The sequence below is a fragment of the Melanostigma gelatinosum genome (genome assembly GCF_949748355.1).
Source record: "Melanostigma gelatinosum genome assembly, chromosome: 16".
Classification (NCBI taxonomy): Eukaryota; Metazoa; Chordata; class Actinopteri; order Perciformes; family Zoarcidae; genus Melanostigma; species Melanostigma gelatinosum.
In genome coordinates this window covers 1,672,008-1,694,630 of record NC_136649.1, presented here as the reverse complement: position 1 = coordinate 1,694,630, position 22,623 = coordinate 1,672,008, and the positions used below count along the sequence as shown (strand labels likewise).

General features: G+C 44.2%; 1 protein-coding gene across 1 annotated transcript in view; it reads left to right on the top strand.

Annotated features, from left to right (window-relative positions):
- Window positions 1-4,182: 4,182 nt before the first annotated feature.
- clmna (calmin a) overlaps window positions 4,183-22,623 on the top strand; it is a gene marked incomplete at both ends in the record, with an annotated part of 41,922 nt that continues 23,481 nt past the window's right edge. The window contains one exon of the mRNA XM_079286081.1: window positions 4,183-4,267. Within this exon, the coding sequence (XP_079142207.1) occupies window positions 4,183-4,267 (85 nt within the window). The remainder of the gene's footprint in view (window positions 4,268-22,623) is intronic.

The window sequence follows — 22,623 nt, the reverse complement described above, 5'->3', positions numbered from 1 at the left end:
GTGAGGGTTGTGTACGAAGGATCCATTGACAAAAACAGTAATTTCAACTCAAAGAACACAAGAGCATACATACCCTACTTCAACAAATCAAGACAAACCCCCTTTGTTATTTCCAAACTTAGCGCAGCTAGCGTTGACTCAGCTAGTGCTAACGTTGACTCAGCTAGTGCTAGCGTTGACTCAGCTAGTGCTAACGTTGACTCAGCTAGTGCTAGCGTTGACTCAGCTAGTGCTAGCGTTGACTCAGCTAGTGCTAACGTTGACTCAGCTAGTGCTAGCGTTGACTCAGCTAGTGCTAACGTTGACTCAGCTAGTGCTAGCGTTGACTCAGCTAGTGCTAGCGTTGACTCAGCTAGTGCTAACGTTGACTCAGCTAGTGCTAGCGTTGACTCAGCTAGTGCTAACATTGACTCAGCTAGTGCTAGCGTTGACTCAGCTAGTGCTAATGTTGACTCAGCTAGTGCTAGCGTTGACTCAGCTAGTGCTAGCGTTGACTCAGCTAGTGCTAACGTTGACTCAGCTAGTGCTAGCGTTGACTCAGCTAGTGCTAATGTTGACTCAGCTAGTGCTAGCGTTGACTCAGCTAGTGCTAACGTTGACTCAGCTAGTGCTAGCGTTGACTCAGCTAGTGCTAGCGTTGACTCAGCTAGTGCTAGCGTTGACTCAGCTAGTGCTAACGTTGACTCAGCTAGTGCTAGCGTTGACTCAGCTAGTGCTAGCGTTGACTCAGCTAGTGCTAGTGTAGCAGAAGGGAGCTTTTACCATCCTCAGGGCCTCGTGTCCCTTTTAATTGGAAGGCCAACACGAGCCAATCACGGTGGGCGGGCATCATATAAATGCACCAGGGATTCCCTTTGCTCCCTCCTGACGTCAAACGCGTGTCCCGCTTCCGGTTTGCCAGACATCCGCCGCTGTGCAGGTACGCAAGAATACAGCAGCATTGTTTCACCCGGTCATACTGTTCTGGGGTTACATTGGCTTTCATTATTTTTGAGACTATCTCTGGGGCTCCCCTCGTCCTGCACAGGTGATTCACCTGCGGATCTGTTGGTGAGTCTCGATTGGGTCCTGATTTAATTCTACTCTGGTGTTCTGTTAGTGACCGTGTTTTTCTTATATAGCTGCCGGTAGGTATGCTACATGCCCTCCTCCCCCCTTCTGGAGCCGACGCACATTGCCTGATCGGTAAGGTGATTTTATTCTGTTAGTTTATATACTTTGTGTTAATTATCCTTCTATTAATTCTATGCTATCCCGTATTACAGGGGACTTTTGGTTGGGTTCGAGCGGAACGCCGGCAGAAAGCGGCTACAGCTAACTCGGTATACATTAAGGACGCTGCTGTTTTGTTTACCGGGGTTTTGCCTTCGGCCTTGCTCAACTAACGGCTTTGGCCTACGGGGTTCGTCTACTCTGACCTGCGCTGTGTCGCCTACAGGGTCTCACATTATTTATAACCTTATAGATTATCTCACTTTGGTAACCCACCTCACCGTTCTCTGCTCACGGTTTCCATTTGAAAGACTGCAGACGGAGTCGACCTTTAAGCTTTGCTGCCTAAAATCTGAACAATGTAATCTTGATGAAGGGATGCTGTATACCTCACACATATTAATATCATGAATAACTGTTCAGCCGTGGCCTACGCTGTTAATATGGGGGAAACCTAACCTGGTTTCGTATCACCAAAAAATACGCCAATGAGGACTTTTTCACTTCAGTGTCTGTCTCCCACACCTGTCGGTCCTCGGCGCTCCACTGAGAACTCAAACATGTCCGTCTGAAGTGCATAAACATGCTGCACTATTATGAGCCTGATTTCCCGTGGGGGGACAGAGACCAGACGCAGCTTCGTCCTGGAATCAATGACTGCAGCACAGGAAAGGGAAAGATTATTTGTTCACTTTGAAGCCTCGTTCTTCTGCTGTTTTATGCACAAATGAAATGAGAATATATACTGAGCCAGAGCTCCGCGGGAGATAATGACTTGTTTTCACGTAATCCAGCTTGCACGTGCTTCAGAGTTCTTGTTATACCAGTAAAACACAGAACAGAAATATGTTTTGTCTGGTAACACAAAGTATTAGGACTTCCTCCTAACCTTTCATTTTGTTTTGACATGGAAAGACTGACAGCTTGCATTTTGTGCTGGTGGTTTTACACTTTCATGCCAAGAAAAATTACAAGTGTGCAGTGAGATATTATGACATTAACCAAGATTACATATATTTAAACATCAGCTCTAAGGCATATTTCATGCAGGTTTTACAGAATAACACCGTGTTATTGGTGGCAGTTAAAGGCTTATTAAAGGGGCTTGTTATAGATGTATACGTGTACATTATAATAGTTCATGTGTAGTAATCAAAGAATCAGGTTTTCACTGGACTATAGTTGTGAAACTGAAGACGTTTATGATCCAGAAAGGCTTCAATCATATTCTGTTTGGACTTTAAAGTGGCTTGGTTCAACTTGGTTATTACTGTAATCAGGAATGGCCTCTACACAACACAAAGTCACAGGACGTGACAGTGACATGTCAGTGTTAAGCAACATATTCAACAACAAAAAAAGTGCATTATTCCATATTTTTCTTATCAACAATTTGTTGCATTAGTCTGTCGAAATACTGTCTGGCTTCCCATCCTGTCAGTGGCACTCCCAAGCCGTTTGGTCCCTCCTGGAGATGTAGGTATATAGTTTTATTAAAAACAGCTGGTCACTAGTTTTTGTCAAACAGGAGAATATAGTTAATTTGTTGGGGACTATTTTCCCCGGTGGATGAATACACATTTGGTTCTCTAGTGATTCTTTATTTATGTGGGACTGAGTCAAAACGAATAAGAACTGCTGTGGCCTTTAGGTAACGTAAAAACATGAAGGTCTCTCTCTCTAGAGCCAGTGTCTAGTTTGTCCGTTGTGGGCTACTGTAGAAACACGGTGGACTCTGTGAAGATAATCTCTATAAACAGATATCTGCATATGAATTCAGAACCTGTAGGCAATGGGGCAAGTTTGTAGCATCAGCAGCATTATGGTTTCAGTTTGCAGTCTGAGTATTGAACAATCATGTGCAGGCAGGCTTTGAATAGATGCAGCAATCTGTGTGGTGGGCAGAAGAGGCAAAACGCATTGATTGAACTGCAATCTTTGGATTGCAGTTCTATCGTCTATCGTCTGATGATGGTTTAGCTTTTTATTGGTCTAGAATTAGCTTGTGAACTGGCTACTCATGAAACAGTCTCTCTTAACTCCTGTCTAGCATCTCAAGTTCCTAATCAGACTGTAAACAACAAGGAAGTTTCGGGCCGGATATCCGCTGGCTGCACCGGAACCCCAGAAATATGGCACCTTGCCCCTCAAAGGCTCATCTATCGTCGGACCAATAGATGTTCAGACACTGTAGTGAAGAAGACCTGATCCCCATGTAGATATGAGGGGCTAATTCGTAGCTAATGAAAACACAATGACTCTTAGTTTTCAGGTGATTGTACACGAACGAAAACATAGTTATGAATATTATATTCCATTTCTGCTAATAGATCCCCATTGTTGCTACACATCAGCCCTTTAGAGCCTAATCAAAAATAATTCTGTTTGCATTTTTTACTTAAACTTGACCTATTTTATTGATATAAATGTTGCAGTGCTACTCATCTCTGCTCACACACTCCTGTGTTGTAAATGGATGTTTCCATGAATGCCCCAGAGAGAGAGAGAGAGAGAGAGAGAGAGAGAGAGAGAGAGAGAGAGAGAGAGAGAGAGAGAGAGAGAGAGAGAGAGAGAGAGAGAGAGAGAGAGAGAGAGAGAGAGAGAGAGAGAGAGAGAGAGAGAGAGAGAGAGAGAGAGGTGGGGGCGGGCGGGCACCTCGGAAACACCAACCAGGTGCTGCAGCTCCTTCCTGCCCTGTTCTTTGCTCCTCCCCTCGGGCTTTCCTCACGGAGCTCCATCGTTGCGATGTGACGGAGGGAAAGCCTGCAGTGAACACAGCGATGTCCACTGAGTGAGACCGACTGAGTGAGACCGTGAGACCGTGAGACCCTCGGCCTCTGTCAGCTCCCCGGGCTCGCACGGCTCTCGGTCAGACGGCCGGACAATAGACAGCCCGCTGCAGCAGCAGCTTCTCCTCCTCTCTTTAGTGCTCCTGCCCAGGATCCCCGCAGCAACTCTCCGCCGCTCCAGATGGCCGGACACGAGTGGGAGGACTGGTTCGAACGTGAGGAATTCATCGGGCAGATCAGCGACATCCGAGTGCAGAACCTGCAAGGTAGGAAGCGTCCCGACCGGCTCCGGTGATATGTTACAGCCGCTTTAATAACACGGTGAGCTGCTGGAGCGCGGCGGGTCGCCCCGGCCACACACGCACCGTGCTCGGGGCGAACTGCGCGGAGCTACACGCTGCCAGCTCTCTGGTTTTGGGGAACTTACTTGGGACGGTGTTTGGGTGCTTTTCACTCCGCGGAGCAGCCCAAACTTTATGTTGTGGTTCCAAATGGTTTTACACACGACGTGGTGTGCAGTGTTGTGAGGAGATATTTCATTCATGTGTTAAAGAGCACAGCCCGGAGCCTCGACGGTGTTCCTGGTCCCTGAAGGGCTCTCTGTCCCAGTGCTGCCTAACTATATTTAGTTAGACCCTCCCCTCAATAATCTCTAATTATACTGCAGCCTCTGGTTCATTGTCCTCTATCTAAAATCCCAAGCTTTCAAAAAGGCCCTCTGTACAACTGTTTTGTCCATTTTTTTTTGTGGTGCGTTCTGCTTTAATTAGTAGTACCGGTAGTAATACTAAACAATCCCCAGAGAGGGGGAGGGGGGTGATGGTCAGTGATGGGCTCCTTTATACTCTGGTCCATGTTCTCTCTGCCTCTCCACTGGAGCTATTCCTGAAAGAAGCCCAAGTTAATGGACCAAACCCAGAACCTGATGTTTACTGCTGATGTTGTTGATAGGATCAGTGAAACGCTTTCACGCATCAAATTGTGTTCCACCGCAGCCCTGGATGGTATGATGTCATCCACACAAATCAGAGCCAAAAACAGTCAAATGAACCCAGAAAAGCAAGTTCCATCACTGGAGCTGAGCAGGGAGCTCTTTCTCTTCTTTGAATGTAAAAGCACACTTCAGTGATTCAAATATTCTAAACTGCGAGCCTTCAAGCACATCTCACAGACTTTCTCAGAGAAAAAGAACTTGCCAAGCAGTTATCATGACCGCGGTTCTATACTTTTACTATATTTTTTGTTTTCAGAAAGTGAAGTTTTTCCCCAATTTCAAATATCTGGAATGGATATGTTGTAAGTCGACTAATGTATTGGTTTATTTAGAAATACAATACTTTTAATGCACCATAAGGTCCCCAAGACAGAAGTATAATTTAAAACCTTTTGGTGCAAAAGGTTTGTTGTACACATTGCAGGCAACACTGGAAAACAAACATACAGGCCAACATTTGAAATAGTAAATATATTGAAACAAATTTGAGATCCATGACTTGCTCTACTGTTGAACTGGAGTACACTGTGAGTGCTGCACGTTTGCCAAATAGCGGCTTTACAGACTAACAATAATTGCTCTTTAAAGTGGAAGTAATTGATTTAATGAGTGTGGTGAATGAAAGCTCTGTAAAGCCCCAGTTCATCCCAAAGCCTGTAAGAGGCAAGAACTATAAATCTCCCGATACATTTAGGCCATCACATCATATTATATGCTGGCACAGAATACAAGTAAGAACAGTGTAACAGCATGCAGAGATGGAGTAGTAAATACAAGGCCTGCTAGTCACTGATTTGGATCAGATTAGCCTATGGTTTGCATGTTCTATACTGTAAGTGTGTCATGCAGTGTGGGACTCGCACTGGTCTGGTCTTCAATGGATCTTGTCCTGGCTTGGTCTTGACTTGGTCTCAACCCCTCATAGTCTTGGTCTTGTCTAGATCTTTATACACCCTGGTCTTGGTCTCAAACCCTCCAAGTCTTGGTCTTGTCTCTACCTTGATACACTCTGGTCTGGGTCAGGACTTGGTCTTAAAGTCTTGGTCTCAAAGTCTTGGTCTCGATGCACTCTGGTCTTGGTCTCAAAGTCTTGGTCTCGATGTACTCAGTTCTTGGTCTCAAAGTATTGGTCTTGATGCACTCTGGTCATGACTTGGTCTCAAAGTCTTGGTCTCGATGCACTCTAGTCTTGGTCTTGACTTGGTCTTAAAGTCTTGGTCTCGATACACTCTGGTCTTGGTCATAACTTGGTCTTAAAGTATTGGTCTCGATACACTCTAGTCTTGGTCATGACTTGGTCTCAAAGTCTTGGTCTCGATACACTGGTCTTGGTCATGACTTGGTCTCAAAGTATTGGTCTCGATACACTCTAGTCTTGGTCTTGACTTGGTCTTAAAGTCTTGGTCTCGATACACTCTGGTCTTGGTCATGACTTGGTCTCAAAGTCTTGGTCTCAATACACTCTAGTCTTGGTCATGACTTGGTCTTAAAGTCTTGGTCTCGATACACTCTGGTCTTGGTCATGACTTGGTCTCAAAGTCTTGGTCTCGATACACTGGTCTTGGTCATGACTTGGTCTCAAAGTCTTGGTCTCGATACACTCTGGTCTTGGTCTTGACTTGGTCTTAAAGTCTTGGTCTCGATACACTCTGGTCTTGGTCATGACTTGGTCTCAAAGTCTTGGTCTCAATACACTCTAGTCTTGGTCATGACTTGGTCTTAAAGTCTTGGTCTCGATACACTCTGGTCTTGGTCATGACTTGGTCTCAAAGTCTTGGTCTCGATACACTGGTCTTGGTCATGACTTGGTCTCAAAGTCTTGGTCTCGATACACTCTGGTCTTGGTCATGACTTGGTCTTAAAGTCTTGGTCTCGATACACTGGTCTTGGTCATGACTTGGTCTCAAAGTCTTGGTCTCGATACACTGGTCTTGGTCATGACTTGGTCTCAAAGTCTTGGCCTCGATACACTGGTCTTGGTGATGACTTGGTCTCAAAGTCTTGGTCTCGATACACTCTGGTCTTGGTCATGACTTGGTCTCAAAGTCTTGGTCTCGATACACTCTGGTCTTGGTCATGACTTGGTTTAGGTGGTCTTCTTCAACACTGCTTCTCAGGAAGATGTAGTTGATAAAGGTTTTCTTCATCCTAATGGGTTTAAAGTGGGCCAAAACAACACTCAGAAGTGGATTACAGTGAACTGTGTGTCTTATTACACCTGGTGAGCAACTGTTGCCCTGTTGCCTGGGCTTGGAAGTCAGAGACAACACAAAAAAGCTAAAAATAACAATAAAAAATGATATTTCTTACATTTCTTGTCATATCTTTTTGTAACAATTCAGTAAAAATGTCAGAGGTTGGTTTGCTGTTTTGTCTGTTCAGGTCCAGTATTTGATTATTTTGAATTTAGAGGGATTCCAGGGGTTCTGAACCTACATTCTGACAACCGCCTCCCCAAATAAATGAGAACACCACAAGACAAAAACAGATGTGTTGTGGTTGGTGTGGTGATAATCAAACGTAACTGGTCCTTGAAAGTATGCGTTTTAGTTTGAATTGGAATTACAGGTGAAACAAATACAGACTTTCACCAGGAGCTTCTGTTGTTGTCCCGTGTGAAACCAAGCCAAAGTTCTATTGGTTCTTCCATGTAACCTCGGCCATATGACCATATGTCACTTTGCAGCCAGCAGACATCACGTTTTACCCAGGATACATTGGGTTGGACAGAGGCAGTATGAGCTAAAATGACAGGCCAGTTAATAAAACATTAATAATATTTATTGATTAAATCAATACAAATTATTAACCAACTCATCAACTAACATGGCACAAGGGTTGACACAGATCAGTCAGATAAATTACTGCACTTAAAAGTGGGCTTAGTCCAGACGTCTATCCTGGGGCATGTTTTGTGATAAACAAGCTCTATTAGTCCATTGTGATACTTGTTATGCACTCTGGCGCCTTATTTACATTTACATCCCTCATCAATATGTTTTCATGTTGACAGAAGATGGTCGGCAGGACTCATGGCACCCTCTGGCCCTCGGGCTGTAAGTTGAGTATCACTGAGCTTTTGTGTGTCGAGTGTGATGAACCCACTGCAGCAGCAGTTACACAACCTGTGGTGTCTGTTTCTGCTGGAGTGTGAGCTCTAATGAGTCGGTTGCAGATTCTCACCGCATGTTAGCTGCATGAGCTTCAGCATCTCCGCGCTAAACTGCTCTTCCTGTGAACTGTGACTCTCTCACGACCTGGCTCTGAAGCCTTGATACTAGTAAGGGAGACGCAGACCAAAAGCAAAGACAAAAAGACATCGAACTCTCAATGGTTGTGGCGAACGAGCCGTCCTCGTTGCTCCACGGGGTGATGAGAGAGTGCCGACAGGTTGCCAGGAAGGCGGAGCTGTATAGTGGGAGCGCACCGGGCCCAGGTGCCTCCACTTAGGGCAATCACCACCTCTGGTACCTGCTGGCTTAAAGGAACACAAATAAGCAACCAAGGCAGGGAACTAGTGCTGGGCGGTATACCGCCATACCGGTAACTCTTCAACGGCCAGCTAAATATATTGTTCGCCATTAAGGGTGCTACGGTCGGAGCTAGTTGAGAGGGACCTCTAATCATGGTTATAACTTTATAACAACAATTAATAACACAACTAACGCTCTTTAACAGGGCAACACACCACGACTCAACAGTTTGTGACACATAAACAATTTGTAACACTAATAATTGTACATTTATAAAATGTTACCGCCGAACGGCATGCACAACAGTCTGTTAACAGCTGGGAGAGGCTCCGTCGCTACAGTAACGTTACATTAAAGAAGAGAACAGAGCGATGCAGCATGAACACAGACAGACCGGAGATGCACCGATAGAGTCTGAGCCCAAGAGAGGAGCTGGCTCTGCTGTTTGGAAGTGTTTTGGTTTTAAAACATCCGACAGACTATATATTACAGTTTGTCGAGCCACTGTTGTTACCGCTGGTGGTAACACGAGCAACTTACTCCATCACCTCAGCAGAAAACATGTGTTGGAATACCAAGAGTGTGATGACGGCCGTCAACCGGTAACGTTAGGGCAGTGAAGCCAAAGGGTCACACATTGCTTGAAGAGGCATTAGCTCGAGGCAGCATATGACAAGATAAGCAAGCGGTGGAGCGACATTACGAACGCAATAAGGATCCATCTATGCAAGGACCTGGTCCCACTACAGACAGTCGGGAGAGACTCAGAGCAATGATTAAAACACTGGATTCAAGGTACGTCTTACCGGGGCAACAATACTTCAGCCAAACTGCCATCCCAACATTACAGCAACAAACGAGCACACCCCATAGTAAACAAAGCCTTTGTACATGATGACATTAACATGTTTTTATATTCTATGTACTCCTGGCAGTAGAGTGAGCCACTAATAAACCTATATAAAAACAGTCAAGGAAAAGAAATAATACTGTGAAACCGCCAGAATCTTAAAAAATACCGTGATACACATTTTTGGGAACAGGGAACCGTCACACTCCAGCCTCTTGAACATGCTGAAGTTCACCCTTTGTTGTCTGCATTGTATACAACACTCACGGACGAGCCGTCTGATGAGTGGCTGTGATCCTCTGCATGAAAGCTGGAGGAGCAGCTAGTGCTTTAAAACAATGGCTCCGAGGCTGTTGCATAAGACATGATGAGAGCGGGAGAGCTGGTCCCTCTGCATTACAGCGCTGGAGTCCCGGAGCAGAACATCAACATACTGCCCACACAGTGCTATCTCTCTCTCTCCCTCACACGCACGCACGCACGCACGCACACACACTTCCTCCCACCTCAGTGGGATCCAGGTTTCTCTCTCTGAGAACGGATAAAGTCCCAGTGAAATGAGAAATGCACTTCTCCAGTAATAATCCAGTGTGTCTCTGCGTTCATTGTTCATTTATGTCTTGTTATATGTCAAATACACGTCAAAACATCTGTATCAGAGTATTTATACATCAAATCCCTGACTTTTCAAATTTTAGATGAGTCATCCTGCTTTTACAAAAAATCATCCAATCAAATGAGAGGGCCTCTAGCTAGCCACACCGCTCATATAGAACCGCGTTTGTGGATCGAAGTAGCTAACATAGCAACATGGAGGGAGACCTGAAAAGATGTGTGTTTGGATATCAGTGCTTAACTGTGTTTTCATCTCCAAAACAATGTGGCTGAGCTCGAATTCTTCAAGTGAAACTTTGAACATTTCCATCCGGCTCCGTGTCACTGCTGCACAGATGGTACAATCACATGAACGCCCGCCGGATGACGCAAAAACCACCGGCGGAGTTCAGCTGCTGGGTGAGCAGGGAGGGAGGCCGGGCATCTGTCTCTCATGCTCCCGATCTACCAAGTGATGGATGTGTGTGTGCGTGCGTGGAGAGCCAACAGTCCTCTGTAGCTCCATATCGCACTAAACTCTTAAGCCCGCCCACTTTGTAGCGGTCCAATCAAATGCTTGATTTAAATCCCTCTGGTTACTGTACACCGCTCAAATATTCAGTTTCACTGTAATGTGTTGCAGTACAGAAGATAAAGTTCAAAAGTTCAAAGTTTGCTTTATTGTCAATTCCACAATGTACTGAACATACACGGGAGTTGAAAAGACGATTCTCTCTAGTCCAACATATAAACATATAAAGTGAATACAGTGCAATAGATTAAAAAACATTTTGACAATAAATATATATAATAAGAGAAAAAAACAAAAAAGCTATCAATCTGTATTTGGTATTCTGCAGTTGGACATGGGGAGTCTTAAAAGAGAGGAGGGAGAGATTCCAGAGAGTTCAGCTTCCTAACAGCCTGGTAGACGAAGCTGTTTGAGAGTCTGGTGGTGCAGCACGGAGGCGCCGGTATCTTCTCCCAGAGGGCAGGAGGCTGAAGAGACTGTGTGAGGGGTGGCTGGAGTCACGCACAATCATGGTCGCTTTGCGGATGAGGCGAGTGTCATATATGTCCTGCAGGGAGGGGAGTGAGGCACCAATGATCCTTCCAGCTGTGTTCACTATGCGCTGCAGGGCTTTCCTGTTGTGGTCAGTGCAGCTTCCGCCCCACACAGTGATGCAGTTTGTCAGGATGCTCTCAATGGTGCCTCGGTAAAAGCTGCACATGATGGGTGGTGGTGTTCTTGCCTTCTTCAGTTTGCGGAGAAAGTAGAGGCGCCTATGGGCTTTCTTTGCCAGTGATGTTGTGTTGGCTGTCCACGAGAGGTCCTCACTGATGTCCACCCCCAGGAATTTGGTGCTCTAACTGCTGCTTCACTGGGACTTCAACATTACTGTTGTGGTACTGTGATTATATAGCATTGATATCATAGTGTCAAAACTGGATTCTGATTGGCCGGAGAATGTGCATTATTTGCAGATGACTCTAATGATGTCATCAAGATTGTCTTGGCTTGGAGACAATTTTAACAGAACGCCTGGATTTCAAATGGTGGTTGTGGAGTTTGAACGATGTCCAACAACTCGTGTGCCACTTTGTATTCAACCTTTATTTGAAATATAAAAAGTATCCGGAGAAAATAAATCAAGAATCCTCATCAAAGAACATAAGGAGGAGGAACTGACCAAAGTAGAACAGGACAGTCATGAACGCATACAGGAATTCAATTCAATTTATTTTGTACAGCCCAAAATCACAAATTCTCCTCAGAGGGCTTTACAATCTGTACACATGCGACATCCTCTGTCCCTGGACCCTCACATCGGAACAGGAAGAACTCCCCAAAAACCCCTTTAATGGGGAGAAAAGAGGGAGAACCCTTTGAGAGAGCAACAGAGGAGGAGCCCTCTATCAGGATGGACAGAAGTGTGAAGTCAAGACCAAGCCAGGACAAGATCCATTGAAGACCAGACCAGTGCGAGTCCCACACTGCATGACACGCTTACAGTATAGAACACGCAAACCATAGGCTAATCTGATCCAGATCAGTGACTAGCAGGCCTTGTATTTACTACTCCATCTCTGCATGCTGTTACACTGTTCTTACTTGTATTCTGTGCCAGCATATAATATGATGTGATGGCCTAAATGTATCGGGAGATTTATAGTTCTTGCCTCTTACAGGCTTTGGGATGAACTGGGGCTTATGTCATGTGTACAGAATGAACAACATAACAGAGTTACAACACATTCAATGCATATGACAGAAGCACGGCAGGAGGCAAGACCAGGTCCAGGTGTAACCAGGATCCACGGGAACCTGCGAGGTGGGAAAGCGCCGGAGCGACCCTGTTGGAAAAGGAAAGGTTGAGAAAGACACTTTGGAAAGCAGCGACAGCTGTTTGTTCTTGATAACAGACTCACGGTGTTCTGTCCTGTGCTTGACCCTTTGCTTCTAATGCCTCTAGTGAACATAGTGTTCAATCTAAAGTGCATATCAGGCCCTCCTGGTCACCATCTCACCATCTGGCTCTCTGCTGTCGATTAAACTGTGCTCAATTTGGACGGTGTTCTGACCGTTTCCCTACTTTTAGACTTCTGTTTAAACATCAGGGAAATTAGATAGGAACCTCCCACGTTCAGATCAGGTAGGCCGCTCCCCCTATTCACCATGTGAGCCTTCAAGTCCTCCAGCAGAACTAACCCGTTCCCATCCCAGCTCGTCACAGAGTGACGCTTGGTCAGACCGCTTGGTTTTGTAACGCACCGATTATCCCAGCGAACGCTCCCTTTCTTTAAACAACATTTTAGTGTAGAGCGTCAGATTTGATGAACAAACGGTTGTTACCAGTCCACCTCCTGCACCAGCTCCGGCTCCTCCCCTGCGATGCCACGGGGTCGGTGCGGTTCCTGGAGAGGTTTGAAAAGAACAAGCATATTTACGTATGTTGGGGAAACATCCTTTAAATGCATTGAGGGCCACTGCGCTGCATTCAGCTATGGGCGATCTATCTAATACAGGGATTAGGCTCCAGTATTCTCTGAGGTGCAAGTTAGAAATGTATTATATAATGAAGCCTCAGACATTCAAGTTAATACCAGACATATTAGCGGGGACATTCATAAGCTGGATGGATGATAACAGAATTGGTTCTCATCATTGGAAGAAAACCTCCCAATAACAACATATTGTTGATACAGAATTGCTTAGACGCATTTAAAATATGAATAAATATGGAGACAGACTTGCCATGATAAACTTGACCAACGGATTATACTGATAGTCAAGAAAACTTACAAATGTCATGTCATTTATTCTTAATTATTTCTACGCAGATTTATGAATGGACCATTTTGCAATGGACGTCTGAGGTTCTGAATCCAAAAATATGGGCTGTGTGTTTACATCCAACTGAGCTATGACTCTAGGAAGACGCTATGGCAATACATTCGTGTCTCAATTCTGAGCGATGGGAGATTTATTATATTTACTTACTGTATTTGCATTTTCATCAACGGTGTCAGGTGTCTACTTGATTCACGGCAAATGAGCTTTTCTCTTCACAAACCCTCAGGGCTAATATTTACTGATGAAGGCAGGATTTGTGATGAGGCAGCACATGTTACACACACACCGTGGCAGAATACTGCAGTGTGCTACAAATGAAAGACCATTTTGCACGCTCCCAGGATGCTTTCAAATACAGCGCTGTGAGAAGATGCTGGTATACTGCAACCCTAGCCCATCACCAAACATCCGAAGGATTAATGAAGCTGTCACTCCCAAACTAGGCCTACAAAAGACATTTTATTCAAATATATTTTTATTTTAACAATAAATATAATTAACAAAAGCAAACAAAAAAATATTAATAAAGTGCAAACTTAACTTCCACCAATCTTGTCTTTTCAAACTGAAAGATGCCTCTTGAGAGCACAAACACACTAAACTCCACTTGTGATGGAGACGTAATTCTTGGCCAGATTACAGCGCGTTAGCATGTTGGATGTTTTTCAATCCACATCCCACTCAGTGTTGCAGAAACTCTGACACACTGTCCTCGTCTCAAACACATCTCTCTCTCTCTCTGCATTGATGTAGCTGACAGGGAACCAGCTCACCTCCTATATGGGATACAATGAAAACAGGTTTTGCTGAGGTTAGCTGTGTTTTGGTGGGAGTTTCAGGGCTGCCATTGTCTTGCGTGCCTCTGTTTGAGATGCTGGAATAAATGAGTCATGCTGCTGGTTATAGTTGCCACAGACTTTAGACAAACTTTACAGCGGACAGTGGTTCGCTCGATGTCGGACGCTGAAGAAAACTTCCTGTGCACTACAGGAACGTGACAGCCAGTTCCATCCGGTATTTACCAGGCAGCAACCTCCGGTTCTGACAAGTGAAGTCAATGGAGAAGTGTGTTAACCCTGCATTCTCTCTAATGAAAAAAAGGTTTATGTTCTCAATCTCTAGTTTCAAGTCTTCTTCAATACAGCATGATGTTCATTTAGTAAAGTATGATCCATTTAGAGTCAAATAGACCATAAAGCAGGGGATGCTTTAGGGCGGGGCTACACAGTGATTGACAGATAGCGAACAGAGTGTCATTCTTCCTCAGTCCAAATATGGTCACTCCCGTTCACTGGTTCCAAAAAACCCTTTTTAAACATTAAGCATGAATTTAAATAAATTGCTCAAATTTGCCCAGCTCTCTCTTAAACCCAACCAGTTGTGCTAGATGAAGATGTCATGGCGTTGAGAGACAGTAGCACTAACCACCAGTTACAGAAAGAATGTGTTCAGGTGTTATTAAAGGATTCGTTTCTACAAAGCTGTACAAACATACAGTACATTCTGTACACAGAACAAGTCAAAGGATTCGATGCAAAGCACTGCAGCTGACTTTTTTTGTTTCAGATTTTACATGGAGCCTTTATTTGCATAGACAAAGTAGCTGTGGCTCCTCTCTGCTGATGTTTTAGTGCAGAGAGAAAGAGTGTACAGCCTCTGATCCTGCTCCCTTTAGGCTCACGAGCAGAGATTGCTCCATAGGTTGAGGTCAAACCAACAGAAGAGCTTCATGGACTAATTTAATGCCAGGCTGGAGTTGGGAAAGCTCTTAGTAAGAGGTCAAATACACCTTTTGATTCATTGTGCTTTTACAATGACACATTTCACCAACTTCAGTGTAGTTTTATTTTTTCTGTCATTGGTTCTGTTTTCTTCCATTCCATCCATATCTGTTTATTTTCAAAGAGTCCATTCATCTTTTTCACACACACTGTCAGTCACCCAACATTCACAGCACAAGTCACTGACTCACAATCACTCAGTCACTCTCTCATTGCCCAGGATAGGGTTTAAAATTCAACACATACATGTCAGCCAATGTTAACGACCAAGCTAATGACATTCCCATCAGCCCTTTGTGCTAACTATGTAACGGGTATAGTGAGGACCCAGGAGCAGTACGACAGACACCAGGGACAGTTTGAATCAATACTTTATTTTCCTCTGGACACACGACAGGTAGAACATCACAGAGAAACAGAGGCAGGATCTCGTGGTCGAGGACAGAAGGCTGAGTGAGTTACCGGGGGTACACCACAACAGGCAGGGTCGGCAACAGGCAATCAGTCGGAGGGTATTTGCTGGAAGGTCTTGCATGGAAGCAGAGAAGGATCTGGCAGTGAGTGTTCTGAGACTGGGTCTAAATAGTAGGTGCAGCAGAGTGAGCAGGTGAGAGTGATGAGCTGATGAGATGAGTGAGACATAGAGTGACAGGATAGAAGTGGCAGAGCTGTGACAAACTAGCAGTAAACACATAGAAATCTGCACGTTAGCATTGTCATTGTGATCATGTTAGCAAGCTAATGTTAGCAATTAGCTCAAAGAGCCACTGTCTTAGTTCAGCCTCACTGCGCCGCTAGCATGGCTGTAGACTCTTCGTCTTGTTCCCTGACAATGTATGATGAACGATTAATAACACACTCTTCCCTCTTTCTCTGGAAACAACCTGTTCTCATTCCCAACTTGTGGCTGACGCACCAGTGGCTGACGCACCAGTGGCTGACGCACCAGGGCACCCATTCGCGTCTGTCGGAGACGTCAACCCATACACGTCAGTATTAGATGCTCCGTGCAATAGGCGTAGTATAAAGAGTATGAAGCTGGGAGGGTAGGTTGGACAAGTCATACGAACACAGGACTTTCACCCATTAGACCGCTGTTCGTGTCCCATGTGAAACCAAGAAATCAGTGACATATTTTACTGTAATTTAGTTATTCCGAGCGTGATTCCAGTCCGCTACGCCAGTTATGTCACAAAACAAACATGCTTTTATTAAGCAAAACCAGGATCTTATCGTAAAACCTAACCAAAACGTTCTGTTGCCTAAATATAACCAGGCAAACCTAAACACGAAGTTAACCTACGTTCAAAGTTTCTTTTGAAAAGAGACTGTATGCATGTAACCAGCAGAAACTGTACGTTTACTGTGAACACAGATGTTTATTGTGAGGAGGTACTATGCATGTAACAAGTAGAAACTGACACACCGTCCCTGACAACCAAAAGAGTCGGAACACTGACCAAGCAACGGTATTTGACAAGTTAGGAGTGAGTCTGTGTTGCTATATGAAATCTAAACTTCACTCATGTTAAAGCTGCTTCTGTCCCTTTTATCGCCCAGCTGTCAACTACCAGCGATGTAAGCTGACTTGAATGTGCTGCAGCCCACTCAAGCTTCTTTAAGTGGATTTTGAAACACAGTGGCTGCATTAGTAGCTCTATCGTGTGTTTTGGAACACAGTATTCAGATTGTATAGCATCCCTCCTCTGAGCTGAAACTGAAGAGTAAAGTGTACAGTGTGTCTCAGTGTAGGTGTGTGGAAGTGTGGGCTGACAGGCCACATGACGATGAGTAAGCACCTGGTTTCTGTGGAGGAGGCGATGAAAGATCAGTGGTGGGGAGATATGTTGAAGGTATCCTTATCACTAAGTCTCCTCTTTACTTCTGACAACAGGCCGTCCCTTCATGGTTTTCTCCTTCCTGCAGCGATTGGATGGTTGCATGAGTGATTTTATTGTGCTCACTGACACATCCCTGTGCAGAATCTTTCATGAGATATTGAGAGGAAAATGGAGACAGAGGACAGTTCCCTCTTCTACAGGTACGCTGCCTCTAAAATAATGGGAATCAGGGAGCACATCTCACATAACTCTGACAAAAAGAAACGCAAGCTCTTACCTGTTTTCATCTTACACAGTGTCTGTCTTTGATTTATGTCAGCGTGAGTTATTTAATTCAGAGGGCAGAGACCGTGGATCAAACATACTCCTCATGATCTTTCAACATCACTTTGAGCTGAACAGAGCTGACTACAACAGCTGGACTGACAGGAACATTCATGGCGTTAATCCTGCTGTTGGCTGATGTACACAAAAGGTGACTAAGTGCCAGGTAGCAAACATACAGTCAACCTCAATTATTAATTATTAATTATTAACAACACTGGATGGGGTTAAAGGCTATAAGTACATATACCACCAATACAAGGGAAGATGCCATACTCTGATTTAAAGGTACAGTGTGTAAAATGTGGTCAGAATATTTGTTTCAAATATTCAAAAAAATGAATTAATGTTATGAACAGAATGTGAAGGAGTTACAGTGTTAAAGCCAGGCGGCAACCCGGTTCTGGAAAGTGAAGCCAATGTGTTAAAGCTGCATTCTCTCTAGTGTCCACCAGGGGGCGACTCCTCTGGTTGTATAGAAGTCTATAGAAAATGACTCTACTTCTCTCTTGATTTATTCCCTCAGTAAACATTGTAAACATGAGTTTATGTCTCAATCTCTAGTTTCAAGTCTTCTTCAATACAGCATGATGTTCATTTAGTACATTATGGTCCATTTAGAGTCACACAGACCATAAAGCAGGGGATGCTTTAGGGCGGGGCTACACAGTGATTGACAGGTAGCAATCAGAACCCTAAACGGCATCTCTACATCATTCCTCCTCTAAATACGGTCACTTCCATTCACTGGTTGCAAAACAAAATAGTGGCGACGACCAAAATCCAAGATGGCGGCAGCCAAAATGCCAAACTTGAGGCTTCAAACCCGCAGTTCACAAACCAATGGGTGATGTCACGGTGACTACATCCGCTTCTTATATACAGTTTATGGTTTACGTTAGGTCAAAGACGTCTGTGTGTTGCATAGATATCTACTGATGTTAGCATGCTAACCGACTAGCCGTGGCCCATCCTGTCTTGTAACGTAACTTGTAGTGGTTCTATTTCATTTTTAACACTGGCCTGACACTCCGGGCCAATCAGCTGGCTGGTCCTCCTGATGGTCAGTCCGAGCTTGGAGGGCGGTAAAGAAAGGGCCAGCATTTGATCAGCTTTATTTGATCTGGTTCTGATTCATTAAAATAACTCCAGATGGGCCCTGTTACAGACCCCTGCACTTTAATCACGGTGTGTACTATACTATAAAAAAGTTTTGCAACAGGAAAATATTTTTTGCCCTATATTGTCAACCACATACATGAATTACTCCGTCAATTGATCTGCAACTATATTGTTGATGAATTGTTTCAGTCATTTTTCAGGCCAAAATATCAAACGTTCTCTGATTGAACTTCCTATTTGTAAGGATTTGTCTTTTTGTCGCATATGACAATAAAGTGAAAAGCTTAAGGTTTAAAATGATAGTTAGACAACACAGAGTGAAGACATAATGTATCTGAGAAATTATCAATGCCACATTTTTCACAATTTGTATGAGTTATTGTAGATGATTGCGTTTATACATACTGTTGCCAAACATTAGGCTTTAATGTGGGCAAACAGTCTGAATGTTTCATTTTGTTGAAGTGAATTCTGACATGAGTGCTCTTGCAGAGCAGCTGTAAGTCACTCCCGCTGTCTACTGTTGGATGTGCTCAGAAAGGAGCCTGAAAAGTGCTGCTTTCATGAAGCTGTGCATCCCCCCCCCAACAATACCTGGTCCCTTTTAGAGGGTCAGTGGCTATGTTGTGAGATAACTGTTGGTGATGTAAGCCGGGGTTGACTCACACTTTGTCTCCAGTCTGTGATTTGGCATGAAGGCTGTTTTTTATGAGATGCAGGTGGTTCCACTGCTGGAGCTAGAACAAATATCTAGGGCTGGAGGCTGAGCCAGAGGGGCGCGGTGGGTGGAGCTTCCATTTCAACATCGGGGGGAGCACATATAGAAAGGTGGATGTCCTCCCTCAGGACATTGTGAGCATCAAACAGTTCATTTCCTGCATTCTGGGTAATTTTTATGCTCTAGCTGAGGCCGGAAATGTCTAATCTGTATCGCTTTCAAAAATGTAGATATGTATTCATTTACTCGACTGTTTATCAACCGTTCTCATTTAATGTCATCTCTGCTGAGTCATTATTAACTATTCCTCCTCTTCTGTCTGTTGTTTGAGGAAGCAACTGCTTTAAATAAACGCGGCTCCACTCACCTCAATGATACATTCATTCTTTCATTCTACCTATAAACACCCGGACTTTAATAACTCACAAGTGTTTCAGTAAGGGTGTTGCTCATCTCACATATCTGTGTTCTCTGACATTCCTAGAATACTGTAATGTAATGAGAATAAAGTCAAATATTCCACAAGAAAGCCAAAATATTATAATTAAGTCGTAATTTCATGAGAATAAAGTCATAGTATTTCTTGATAAAGTCGCAATATTACGAGAACAAAGTTGTTATTCAACGAGAATAAAGTCATTATACATCATGAAAAAGTCGTAATATTCCGTTTATAAAATTGTAATTTTGTGAGAATATAGTCATATCTCAAGAAAAAATACCCAATATTACGAGAATAAAGTCGTAGTTCAATCAGAATAAAGTCTGAATATTTCACGGAAAAATCAATAATATTACAACAATAAAATTGTGGTTAACCAACGGCTCAATGGTAGAGCGAGTCATCCTTCAATCAGAAGATCGGTGGTTCGATTGCTCCCCAGGGCTGTGCCATCAGGGTGTGGGTGGATGTTGTAGTCCTGATGGGCAGGTGGCACCTCACATGGTAGCTCCTGTCATCAGTGGGTGAATGGGTGAATGATGACATGTAGTGTGAAAGAGCTTTGAGTGTCCGGGAGACCAGAAAAGAGAAATGCAAGTACAGTCCATTTGCTGTTTAGTTGAAATTGAATAAAGTCATAATATTTGAAGACAGATCGAGCTGTCCCATAGTTTTCTGTGCTTAATGCTGACTCAGCTGCTGTGTGAATGCCTCTGAGTGAGAGTAGAGAAGTGACTGTTCACTGCTCTTCATCAGAGGAAACACTGAGCTCTCTCCTCATGTTTCTGCTTCACCTGAAACTTTCTAGAAGCCTACCTGTAAACAGCCAGGCATGATTTCATCACATGTATTTTTAGATCTGTTTGCAAATGAATAGGTTTGATTATTTATCAATGTCATATTTAACGTTGATAACAGAGGCAGAGGGTTAACAGCCGTGTTGACAGAGAGCCGTGTGCCTCAGCAGGCAGTGTTTCTAAGTGACGCTGCTCTCAGGTTGACCTGTGGCCCCCGGGGGCCTTCACTCTCCAGAAAAACAGCCACCCACCAGGGATTGCTTTTCATTTGTCCACCGGTTCAACCGGAGCTGCAGAGATACTCTCTGTCCGGATGTTTAAGCTATTTTTCTCTCTTTCAAAGGAAGAGCTGCTGTTCAAAAGTGCTGCGTTTGCCTTCCAGCTCTATTTGTTGTCCTGGTTCTTATCCTCAGGTGGTGTGTGAGCTTATCAGGTAAATGGAGTCATGGCTGGTGTAATCTGCTGGAATGTGGATGACGTTTGATTCTGGATGACAGCCCGTGGCAGATTGTGTGGAGCTCTCAGTGCAGTTAAACAATTCAGAGCTTTCTGAAAGGCCGTCTCTGTGATTTGATGTGAGGGATCAGAGAGCCATTATCCCTCTGCCTGCAGTCAAGGAGCTCAGAAGATCTCTGTGTTCTCCTCCTGTGTTCATTTCACCACACAGATGTAGAGTCCATGGCATCGTCCCAGGTACAGGGAATCCATAAGCTGGTGAGGAGGGAGGAGCTGAGGAGAGACCTCAACTTAAGTTAGCTGGGACTCATGTCAAACAAGTGTGCTGCTACATGTTAAGTCCCCCCCTCATCCCCTTGCAGGGGATGAGGGGGGGACTTTGAGTTGCAGGTGCAGCGTATTGCTTCACTTTGCAGTGCATTGTATTGCGTAGTGCTGTGTGTTATCACCAAAAATGTGTATCACAGTATTTTTTAAGATTCTGGCGGTTTCACAGTATTATTTCTTTTCCTTGACTGTTTTTATATAGGTTTATTAGTGGCTCACTCTACTGCCAGGAGTACATAGAATATAAAAACATGTTAATGTCATCATGTACAAAGGCTTTGTTTACTATGGGGTGTGCTCGTTTGTTGCTGTAATGTTGGGATGGCAGTTTGGCTGAAGTATTGTTGCCCCGGTAAGACGTACCTTGAATCCAGTGTTTTAATCATTGCTCTGAGTCTCTCCCGACTGTCTGTAGTGGGACCAGGTCCTTGCATAGATGGATCCTTATTGCGTTCGTAATGTCGCTTCACCGCTTGCTTATCTTGTCATATGCTGCCTCGAGCTAATGCCTCTTCAAGCGATGTGTGACCCTTTGGCTTCACTGCCCTAACGTTACCGGTTGACTTCTGTCCTGAAGTCTGGAACAGCGGGTGGTTCGACAGTAACTCTGCAGACAGCCGGTGTACTGTTTGTTTGCTTTGTAGTGGTTACCGTAGTTGCCATTGTGTTTGCCTTGCATTTCTTTGGGTTTACTTTACTGATCTGCTTCGTCACCAGGTGGACACGTGGCTCAGGAGCCCGGTGAGTCTAGACCTGCAGTCTTTAGGTCAATTGGTTTTATTTCCATTTTACAGGGACAATTCAGATGTGGAGTCAAGCTCATTTCCATCAGTAAGGGGGCGCCTCAGGGATCTATTATTGATCCATTATGTATTGATGGTGGCTTTGATTTTATATTCATACAGGAAATGGCCTGCAAATGCTCAAGGAGGACACAAATGGACCACTGGCCAATTCATGGTACCGACGACCTAAATCTAAGCCTCAACCTCACACACAAGGAAGGCGAGTTCTGGCAATGGGACTGTGTTAACAGATTTATGTCCCCACAAGTCATCAAATCCACCCCCCCCCCCCCCCCACACACACACACAGACACTGTGAACTCACTCAGGACAAAGTGAACTGACGTTTGCGATTGAAATGAAGTGTACATTCTGATGTGCTGTGCTTCGCCTGTGTTGTTTCTGTATGCCCTTTGTGTGGTTGCCTGCGCTCAGGTCTCAGATGATATCTAAATCTAGATCTCAATCGAGACTACCTGATTAAATAAAGTCCATGATGTAAGGTAGACCAGATCCAACGTTTTGCTGGGAATGTGCAAATATTGCCTTTAGGAGCCAGAGTGAATACAATGCACTCTGTGTGTCTCTGAGATACATCGATCCTCCTCTGAGGGACTACAGGACAATTCACTCGTGTGCGTTGGTTGCTAAGGCACACAGACACCACAAAGGACTCACTCTTTGCTTTTCTAGTTTTATTTTTCATTGTTTTAGATGTGTGGTCATTTATAGCCTCCAGAGCTAATTGACACTTGATTGTATT